This window comes from Monomorium pharaonis, chromosome 7 (genome assembly GCF_013373865.1).
Source record: "Monomorium pharaonis isolate MP-MQ-018 chromosome 7, ASM1337386v2, whole genome shotgun sequence".
In the NCBI taxonomy this organism is placed as follows: Eukaryota; Metazoa; Arthropoda; class Insecta; order Hymenoptera; family Formicidae; genus Monomorium; species Monomorium pharaonis.
In genome coordinates this window covers 5,906,748-5,918,119 of record NC_050473.1, presented here as the reverse complement: position 1 = coordinate 5,918,119, position 11,372 = coordinate 5,906,748, and the positions used below count along the sequence as shown (strand labels likewise).

Sequence of the window (11,372 nt, the reverse complement as noted above, 5' to 3'; positions counted from 1 at the left end):
CCTTACAGAGAATGCCAATTTTAACATACGAAATGCTGTTCATATCTCCTTACGTTTTTTCCACATTCCATTGTCTTGTTTTCGCTATGGAGCATTAGCTAACTAACCGTTTTCACAGTTTTTTCTGCTTCAGAAAGTAATGTACCGTCTAATAGTGAACCTGAAACCAACACGTGAATCATAGGATCTAATCAATTATGTTCAACCGCTCCACGAGCAGAGTCACGTTTTAAAACTCATAAAAAAAAATTGTTGCAACCTTTTAGTAACTAACTGTATATACATACACGGATTGTGCTACATTTACTATTTTACTATACGTGGGTTTGTTCGTTTTCGCAATATGTATAAATCTAATATATTGAATTACAAAATAATTTTTCCCAAATAAAAATAATAACAAAATGTCTTTACTAAATAATCTTTAATCGATTCCATTCATAAATCACATAAGATACAATTGTTACCTGCTAACTTCACGCATAATACAATTTGTTAACAACAAAAAAACTATTATTTCCCAAATGTTGAATATTTTTCCTAAACATCCCCAAATAATTCCAAAATTATATAAAAAAGAATAATTCAAAAATATTTAATTTGTCTGCTAACTTGACAGTGATCAGTATACCTGTATTTCAGTGCGGTTGTCTGACCAATCAAAACCATAGAGTTTATAAGCTTTATAATAAAATAAAGAATTTTATTGGTCCCGGAAGAACAAACTTCATTAGAGGTCGGTTGTTTCAACTTCTTGGTAAACTTATCTACCAGGTAAGCATGTGTCTATCTTCATTTCTTTTCTTAAATAAATAATGACAAACATATATTTATCTGATAGACAAGTTTACCAAGAAGTTGGAACAACCGACCCTAAGAGATATAACTGATACGAGAGATAGCTTAAGGGCCCCGCAATTAAAAGACATCCCGCAGGACAAACTTACATACGGCATTGCCCGCGAGCTGTCACGAGACACGATGCGCGTATCTTGATTGGCTAACGCCACGCGCAGCCAGATAACGCATCCCCCTAGACTGTGTTCAGAAACATCACCTAAGTGTGTTCTCGGGTATTATTTTATTTCACATTCAACGAACAAGGTTAAGGGCCTAAACACAATGCCAGGCAACAGGCAATAGGAACAGAAATAATGAAAGAGAGAAAGAATATTTTCTCTTTCTCTCTTTATTTCCTGTTCTTATTGCCTGTTGCCTGGCATTGTGTGATGGTCTTAAAACGATACGTGGGAGCCATCGACGTAAAAAAGTATGGCAGAGAAAATATATCCGACCGAGAGAGGAACAGCGACTGATAGAGATCAAGTGCTGTTTCTGTCTAACCAATAGCATAGCAGGGCGCTTGTATACTCCGTAATTAATGATTTTTCGCGTTAACGATCTTTATTCAACGATAGTGTTTACTTCATAACGTCAAATTTATTATTTATATATTTTAATAACCATTTGGACACTTCGCCTTGTTTGACGATACCTTTCTGATATTTACTGGACAATAACAAAAGCAGCCAATAAGAACGCTAGACAGAGATAGCAATTGACCCACATCATAACTCCTCTTTGTTTCTGCCGAAACACTTTTCAAGGGCTCTTCGCAGGGATCACGCAGTCCATTACTTTACGTCAATGGTAGGGGAAACTCAGGTAATGTTTCCGAATACAGCCCTGCGTGGGGATGGTCTATCCGCTATCGAGCGAATCCTTGCTCAATCTCTTCCGTCTTCCGTGCCAGCCATCATCCGAGAAACACCAAAGTCCCGGTCGTCCGAAAGACGGGCGATAGAGTGTCTCGAGGACTGAGAACGAGTGAGAGCGAGATAGTCGTTGTAGCATGGGATTTTCCTATCAGCGAGGTTGCCCGTCAAATAAAGTATTGTAAAGCCTCAGCAGGACGCATTCACGTGCTGGGGTCGAGCTCTTAGTGTTAGTGAAAGCACACCGTGCCTGGGTGCGCACGTGGTTATAGATTAGAGTAAGCGACCGACGCCCAAGCGTGACGAACTATCACCGCATATTCTCGTTGGCTGTGTTTGTTATATCGGGTCGTGTCGCAATAATTACGCGCTCACCGAAGATCGTGGTCCTGGGTGAGGTTACAAAAGAACATTCGGTAGCAACAGAGGTACGGCAGCGCGCCATATTGGCGAGAGCACGTGCGCGGTGCATGCTTCTCAATAATTCTTTGTAAATTAAATTTAAATTAAAAACTAAAAATTTTTTAAGTTAGATTCAAATTATAATTATAACATCATACATTATATTTTAAAACTATAATGATGAAATTTTTCTGGATGCATTTCTATTTGAGTGTATTAAGAGAATGCTGAACCTGTCCTGTTTTACCGATTATTTTAATTATTTCTAATTCGTTAATCTTTTAATTGTATTTACAGAATTAAAAATCCTTCTCTACAATCAAAGTACAGACGGTAACATAATATGTACGTAAGAATTTTATACAAAAAATAATTTTAATTTGTAAATGAAATTAAAATTTTTTTTCGTTTTTTGTACAAAATTTTTACGTGCGTATTATGTTACCGTCTGTACTTTGATTGTGAAGAAGGATTTTTAATTCTGTAAATAAAATTAAAAAATTAGTAAACTGAAAATAAGCAAAATAATCGATAAAACAGGACAGCTTTTTTCTATTGATTTTTCTATATACAGAAAAAAACCATAAAGTCAATAAAAATTCTTTAAATAAGACAACATTCGTTTCTTTATTTTTGTAGATAACACTTTTAGCTCTTTTAATTTTAAATTTTAAAAATTAGAATTTAAAATTAAAAAAGCTAAAAGTGTTATCTACAAAAATAAAGAAACAAATACGTTGCCTTATTTAAAAAATAATTATTTTTTTAAATAAGGCAACGTATTCGTTTCTTTATTTTTGTAGATAAAAGTTCTAGTTAAAGTTAAAAATTTAAATTTAAAAGTAAAGTCAAAAATAGTATCTACAAAAATAAAGAAATGAAATACGTTGCCTTATTAAAAAAATAATTATTGTTTAAATAAGGCAACGTATTTCGTTTCTTTATTTTTGTAGATAATATTTTTAACTTTAATTTTAAATTTTTTACTTTAACTAGAACTTTTTAGAAATTTAAAAGACATTTTTTCATCTATATTGGATACTTATTTCATTTTTCAAAAAAGTGGCTGTGATTAGTCTTACGTCATTAATCGCTTCCAGAGCGATTAACTCAGGCCGTTCGAAAACGCTATTATATTAAATTGAACTATAATTTAACCCTTAAACCTCACACGGGTGCAAATTTGCACCAACAAAAATATCAATCTTGGACAAGTTTCTATCTGCACACATCCTAACACTGCACATCTCTTTCAACTGTCTCTTAAAAATTTAAAATTTTTAAGTAATGTTTATTAAATATTAACAAAATATTTGTTCAAACTTTTTTTTAATAAAAATGGGAACTTATTGTTTTTTTCGCATTTTTTTTTTAATATAAAAAATATTTTACAACACTAGATTTATGGGATGTATCATTTTGACGCGTTTCAAATTTTACTTATGCTGACTTTTATTTAACGAAACAAGTATATATCGAAATTCATTTTCTTCAAAGCTTTCTATAAAATAAATTGTTTTTTAAAGAAAATGTGCGGTATTGTTCACGCGTTAAATTGACGCGTATCCATAGAGATAGGTGAAGTCCGTAAATCTAGTGTTAAATATTTTACTGATTGGGTGGTGGTGGCTTTAGTTAAAAAAAACTTGGTTATCGATGTTGAGAAAAAATAATCGAACATTAATTAATTAAAAATAAAGAAACGAATACGTTATATTCTTAAAGAACTCATTATGACCAGCTCGCAAAATGCTCATTTAAATGGCGCATAAAATCACAATAAGAGTACCTTACACCTCTTTTGGAAAATTGAGGGACTCATAAAAATTTATCTAATTCATAACGAGTTAAAATAAAATCGGATGAAAACATTAATTAATGGAGAAAACACTATCGGTTATTTTAATTGATCGATGAACATCAGCTACCCGGCCCACTCCTATTCTATGACGTGCACACGGTGCATGAGCATACAAGCGCTTTAGTGTTCTTGTGTTTCTTACTTTTTGTTTCTATAGCTTTTTTTGAGTCGTGTAAATCAGGATGATCGAGAAAAAAAATAGCAATGAGGTTACGAAACAGTTTCAGATTAACAAGTCTATTAGAAGGTGCAACAAAAAAACTATGGCAGATTATGTATTGGAAAATATAAAGTCGGCGGACGTGCCGATACCAGACGACGGCTTGTCGGCTGCACAACTATTCACCGCGGGTGATGGCCTCACTTACAATGATTTTATTATATTGCCGGGATACATCGACTTCACCGCAGACGAAGTTGATTTGTTGTCACCGTTAACCAGAAAAATTATGCTAAAGGCACCGCTCGTGTCCTCACCTATGGACACCGTTACTGAATCTGATATGGCTATAGCTATGGCCCTGTCCGGTGGGATCGGTATCATTCATAATAATTGTACCCCCGAATATCAAGCTAACGAGGTGCACAAGGTATTTATCGATATTTTTCTTTAACCGCTTTTTTTAAATTTCGTGAAATAACTATAAACTTTTTACTCTATTGTACGTCTTCCTAATACTTCGAAATTGTGTATTATAAGATGTTTATTACCAAAAAAATCGGAAAAATCTGCAAATTTTTTGGAATTTTTAAATTTTCTCTTTTTAATAAAATTTCTTCGATTATTTTCTTGTAATGTAAAATGTTGATAATATATAAATTTAAACTAAAAATTACATTTTTTTAAATTATTTTAAACTAGACGAGATTTATTAGACTTATCATGCCTCACGCTAAATGCACGTGTAAATACTACAAAAATCTTAATATATTAAAATTTAGATTATACAAACTTTAGTTATATAGAGAAACTAATAAATTTTACAACATGCAAAAAATAAAACAATCTAGCGGCAGTCTTGCAACTGTTGTATTCAGTGACAGAACAGATTCTATTTAGTTTTTGCTGTTAGATTATATTGCACAGATCTTGTTTGGTTTCTGCAATTTACTGTCAGCTTGGCAAAATATGTTTAATTTCTGCTACTAATCTGCTGATTAACCTTTTTAAAAAAAAAAATTTTAATATTTAGTGAAAGCTTTTTGTATACTACACTTGAATTTCTAAATAATGTCATGTCTCTTATTTACAGGTAAAAAAATATAAACATGGTTTTATTAGGGATCCAATTGTGTTGGCTCCACATCATACAGTTAACGATGTTTTAAACGTTAAGACTGAACACGGTTTTAGCGGAGTACCGATCACAGACACGGGCAAAGTCGGCGGTAAACTGCTAGGCATTGTAACTTCTAGAGATATCGACTTTCTCGAACGTTTGCCCGATTATCAACGCAAGACACTTAGCTCCATAATGACAACCCTGGAAGATCTCATCACCGCATCAGCTAGTGTAACGTTGCAAGAGGCAAATGTAATATTAGAGAAGTCGAAAAAAGGAAAGCTTCCCATCGTCAACGAACGGGGTGAGCTGGTATCCTTGATGGCAAGAACTGATTTGAAGAAGAACCGTAGCTATCCGAATGCCAGCAAGGACGAGAATAAGCAGCTGTTGGTGGGAGCTGCAATAGGAACGCGAGAAATGGACAAACATCGATTGGAATTGCTCATAGCGGCTGGCGTGGACGTGGTGGTGTTGGATTCGTCCCAGGGCAATTCGAAATATCAGATCGATATGATCAAATACATCAAATCTCAATATCCGAATTTACAAATTATCGCCGGTAACGTCGTCACGGCGATGCAAGCCAAAAATCTTATAGAAGCGGGAGCTGATGCGTTACGCGTCGGAATGGGCTGTGGATCTATCTGCATCACGCAGGAAGTAATGGCAACAGGACGACCGCAAGCGACAGCCGTTTACAAAGTTTCCGAATACGCTAGAAAATTTAGAATACCCGTCATAGCGGACGGTGGTATTCAATCTATTGGTCATATTATCAAAGGACTCAGTTTAGGTGCTAGTACAGTTATGATGGGTTCCCTCTTGGCTGGAACATCCGAGGCTCCAGGCGAGTATTTCTTTAGAGATGGAGTCCGACTCAAAAAGTATAGAGGAATGGGTTCATTAGAAGCCATGGACAGGAAAGACTCCAAAGGTTCAGCGATGAATAGATATTTTCATAATGAAATGGATAAGCTGAAAGTAGCACAAGGTGTTAGCGGCTCTATAGTGGATAAGGGTTCAGTGCTTAAGTTTCTGCCTTATTTAACTTGTGGGATCAAACACGGTTGCCAAGATATCGGAGCGAAGTCGCTTACCATTCTACGATCTATGCTGTACAGCGGAGAATTAAGATTTGAAAGAAGAACGCATGCAGCTCAACAGGAGGGCAACGTACATAATTTATTTTCTTACGAAAAGAGACTCTATTAATTATGATTAATAACTCATAAAGCACGTGTCACGCAAAAAAGTGCCTGCATTTAATCAGTGTAACAAAATGTATATTTAAAAAATAAACATTTTTTTTAATTTTATAACGAAATAAAAAAATTAATTGTGCCCTTGCATTTTTTCTTTTTCTTAAATTGTTTTTTCAATATTTATTTGTCAAAATAATAATCATACTTTTTAAATAATATCTAAAATATATTTTATTTTCGTTCTAAATCTGTCTTTAATTTTTCCAAAACTGTTTCGTTCATTTTAAATTAGTTAAGAATTGACGAAAAAATATTTTTTTAAACTTATTTTTGCAATTTGTTCAACTTCATTTTGCTTAATTTTTAACGTGTTTAATGTTAATTAATATAATTGTAGATTATACCATTGTCTTCGTCATAAAAAAAACAAAGATCCATATAGAATATTGATTTCAGTTCATCTGTACAATGCTTGGGAAGGAATGGGGTACATTTATAACCCAGTATGACATTTGAGGTAAAAAAGATAACAAAAAAAAAAAGAAAACCGAGTTAAGTGAAGAGACGAAAAAGTTGCAGTAATGCAGTGCTTAACCGGTTCACTAGTGTACCAAAATCAACGTTTTGTTGATCACCAAAACTGGTGAGACCTAATAATTATATATTTTATATGAAAGTTTACTCTTTTTGTATAGGAGTATCAAGCTTTATGCAAATCCGTTGAAAATTGGAAGAAATATTCATATATATGCGGCATTACCAATCATGGCACTTTTTTTCCGCGGATATATGTCATTACCAGTGATATTTCATTCTCAAATCAAAAGTACAAGATACTATGGAGTAGATCTATTTTAGCACAATTGTATTAACATTTGCTTATTTCCTTCCAGTAAGTTAATTCAGCAATTATGTAATTATATATATATGTATATATATGTGTGTATATAATATCGCAAATATAATATAAATAATTTGCACCTCACATCGTTTTTGTAGTGTTCTGTCTTTTAAAACTCATTGTGAAACCCATAAAGTTTAAAAATTATATCAACAATAATTATTCCCTTCTTAGCAATATAATACTGAAGTAATAAATTCTATTTCAACAATATTTAATTAAAACTATTTCAAAGCTTATTAACTATCATTCAGACTTTATTATTATTATCAAAACTTTCTCTCTCTTCAGTGTGTATACTTGTGCGTGAATGGAACGCCCTCGACTCGGAACATATGCTGCGAGTATTACACGATGCGAGCTATAGGTATACCTGAGCCGAGAAGTGAATTGCGTGTTGAAATTACTCTGATACGTTACGAGAGCCGGGAACATGCCGCCGCGAGGACGGAATTGCCTTGTAAATCGTCAGTTGGCGTGAAATCTAAGTTAATTCACCACGTTTCTTTGCAAGAGCGAAGAACTCGCCGCGCACGTTTTACATCTTCATCCCGCGCTCTTCATCCCGTCCTCCCCCCTCACCGAGCATGCTCGTAGAAGGAAAAGAAGCGGCACGGTGATTTAAACGAATGTAACGGCCGTAACGAAGACTGTCTTCCACGTCGAACGGAAAGGCTTAGATCCGACGTACAAAGCAGAGCAGTCTTCACAGAGGAGTCTCGTGTCATTTCTCTTGGAACGGTTTCGCGACGCCACGCGCCATCACTTCTTTCCTCCGCTTTCGCGCTCGATAAATGAAAACGGCGAGGAAACGGAGAGAGAGAAAATAGTCGCGGTAGAATGGAATGGAATTCAAGAGGAGTAAGAGTAGCTCTCTTCGTCGCTCGGAGGAGAAATATAATCTGCGAGACGCGGCGGCGGTGCGTTCTTTGACGCAAACTACCAGAATTTATTCAGGATGATTGCACGTTGCCGAGGAAGATGCGGAAGGTCTCTCTCCGTCTCTCTCTTTCATGATATGAACTACTAGTCGTAAAATTGGCGAGTCGAGCCACAGGAGCAATAATATAACAAACGAGCGCTGTCTCTGTTATCAACGTGAGAAAGAAAAGAAGTAGGAGAGAGAGAAAGAGAGAAAATGCTGCCGGCGAGGGGAAAAACCTACGATTTCTCTCCATCTGACAGATCCTATGATACACTAGATCCAGCGATTATCGTCACGAGGGTTACCGTAGTCTGTAAAGAAAGGGTTGAGGGGCTACGTAATTACGCGCGCACGGAGCGGAATTTTCATGTTACGACAACATTTTTATGTTACGACAAACCGTCCGCGCTTACCGAGGCAGCCCTTTATTACGGCTATTAGCTTTTAATACGCACGAGGCGGCGATCCGCGTTCCAACTCCCGCGAGGCACAGGGACGCTGGCTTCTCCGGTATCAAGCCGGACACGAATGACTTCGCGGCCGTTAAGCAAAGGCTGCGTCGTCGTATAACACGGCGACGAATCTTCTCGATTGGAGAGATAATGAAATTAACTTTCATTAAGGTAACATGTCTCGTTAAGAGGACTGGACTGTGGCTGCAGCGACACCGGAGGATCTGCCCGTCATTATCGGGGAGATCCTTCTTGCGCGGCAGTTTAGATAAACAGACAGATACGTTCCTTCTTTATGATTCTGGGCAGCCCCCGCTATCGAATAAAAAAGAGTGCGTAATTTATAAAATCCTTTAATTAAATAAACGCGACAAACAAATGTCACCAATTAAATCAAGTAAAATTATAACGGTGTTAATCTTCTCTTTTTTAAACACAACATGTATAACTGTGAATCTAATATTGGCGATATATACAGAGAGAATATTCTCTTAAAATTTATCCTAAAAAATAGTCTTAGAAATTTTTATTATAATTTTAAAAATTGATAAAACTTCAGTAAAATTTATTTCATAATGTAACAGAAAACCCAAATTATTTTATAAAAGTTTTTTGTTATTATTACAATATAAAATAAAAGGTTAAGTAATTAAAATTTTACTTTATACTAGAAATAAAATTCTTTGAAATCCCATAAATCTACACAAAGAAAATTTTCTCAAAAATTACCCTTAAAATCATGGTAATTGTAAGACAACGTAAACTCCGAAGATTTTTTCTATATTTATAACAAAATCTACTAAAATTTTAATAAAATTTGGCAAAATTTCAGTAAATTTTGTTAGAAGTATAGTAAAATTTACTAAAATTGTGCCAAATATTATAATTTTAGTAAATTTTGTTTCAAGTATAATAAAATTCTTAAAGGTTCACGTTGCCTCACAATTACCACGATTTTAAGGGTAATTTTTACGAGAAAATTCTCTCCGTATAATCATACGACAAAATATTGACATATATCTAACGTGTAATTATTTCTAAAAATTTTGATGCAGAGACCTATAATAAATTGTTTACGATTTCTGCGTCTGGAAAAAGCGAGTGAATCTCGATACACTAACGAGCGAAATTTGCGAGACAGCGACAGCTGCAAATGGAAAATTATTCCATTAAATCAAGGTTCGCGAACGCAGACAACAGACATCGCGCTAATAATGCCCGCGGCAAGTGTGTACTTTACGTCTCGTCGCTCGCGGCTCACTATGATACGCAAATAGAAATGGCCGGAGGAGACGTCCAACTGTCTGGTGCACTTGCAAAAATAGGATTGTGTCGCCCCGTCTCGTCGCGTATCGCCAACGTTACGTTGCAAAGTCGCGAGGAATCGGGGTTACGAGACGACGCCTGGTGTTTCGCGTGTGGCTACCGTCAGGGAACAGAAAAAACCCGTTATTTTCAATTAACGTCCATCCATCAGCGAATGTAAATATCTCAGTGCTTTGCAAACGAGTTTCACCGGTCGGTCATTTTTAATTTCCACGGGTGACATTAATCCTGCGAGAAGGTTCCTTCGTATAAGAGGCTTCGTCTTTATTCCTTATAAATGATCACCACGATTGCGGCAATTATCGTAATGAGACCGTGCAAGCCACATTTATAAATTACAGGCTGCAGCCGCACACATGAGAAATTATCTGTAATATCTGTGTAACACAAATGTGACAATTAAAAGTAAATGCATTTACATCATCTATTTTTAAAAATAAATCAAATCAAAATTGATTATTTTTGCTCGAATTTAAATTGAATCAAACTGACAAAATTTTAACAGAATTGAACTCGTATCAAAATTGAATTAAATTAAATCAAAACGTTAAACAATAACTTTTAATTTTCTCTATTTTTCATACAATACAAAAAAAAATACAAGCGTTTCCAAACTTTTAACCAAGAATGTGTACATAGATATTTCTTTAGATTTAATCAACAGTTATGTTCAACTATTCCAAAGCATATTTTTCTTTGTTTCCAGTCAATTTTATATACATTTCTTTAGAGTTAATAAAATTTATTAAAAAAACAAAGAAATATATACTTTGCAACAGTCGAACAAAATTGTTTATTAAATCGAAAGAAATTTCTTTCTACGATTCGTATTAAAAATCTCCTTATTCCTCCATAGAGATTTAAATCAAAATCGAATAAGCTTCATATTCAAATATTTCGCACGTCTCTATCAGCCAAGTAAACGTTTCAAACCTACGGCTTACATAAGCCATCACACGGTCAGCGTGTCGCAACATTTGTTGCATGACGGCACTGAACTTCATCGGGTCGACCCAAACTGAACTCGCACGGTACACACGTTTACGAGCAAGCCCTCGCCTTTTTGCCGTCTGTGTTTGCTTTAATGGTAAACGATATGTAACGAGGGGTGCATTTGTCCCAAACACATCGCCGCAGGCTCGCGAATAATTCAAAACGACTCCGAACTGCAATCGACAACGTCCGAGCTGCACATTCAAGGGACTGCGTTGCGCTTCGTTCTTTCTTTATCGGGCGATGAGTAGCATCGGCACGCACCAAAGAAAACGATAAATTTCGTTAAAGCGCGACGCTCGACAGATA

The 11,372-nt window shown here is 35.3% G+C and overlaps 1 protein-coding gene across 3 annotated transcripts; it reads left to right on the top strand.

Moving 5' to 3' along the window:
* The first annotated feature begins 1,584 nt into the window (after window positions 1–1,584).
* Window positions 1,585–6,596, top strand: LOC105830903 (inosine-5'-monophosphate dehydrogenase 1b). 3 transcript variants are annotated; one of them, XM_012670595.3, is made up of 3 exons: window positions 1,585–1,665; window positions 4,200–4,568; window positions 5,232–6,596. In XM_012670595.3, the coding sequence occupies exons 1-3, from the start codon at window positions 1,648–1,650 to the stop codon at window positions 6,474–6,476; spliced, it is 1,632 nt and encodes a 543-aa protein (XP_012526049.1). In that variant the 5' UTR covers window positions 1,585–1,647; the 3' UTR covers window positions 6,477–6,596. The 3 variants fall into 3 exon arrangements, with proteins under 3 accessions (XP_012526049.1, XP_012526050.1, XP_012526047.1); XM_012670596.3 differs by lacking the exon at window positions 1,585–1,665 and adding an exon at window positions 1,672–2,143; XM_012670593.3 differs by lacking the exon at window positions 1,585–1,665 and having other exon boundaries at window positions 3,106–4,568.
* Window positions 6,597–11,372: the final 4,776 nt, after the last annotated feature.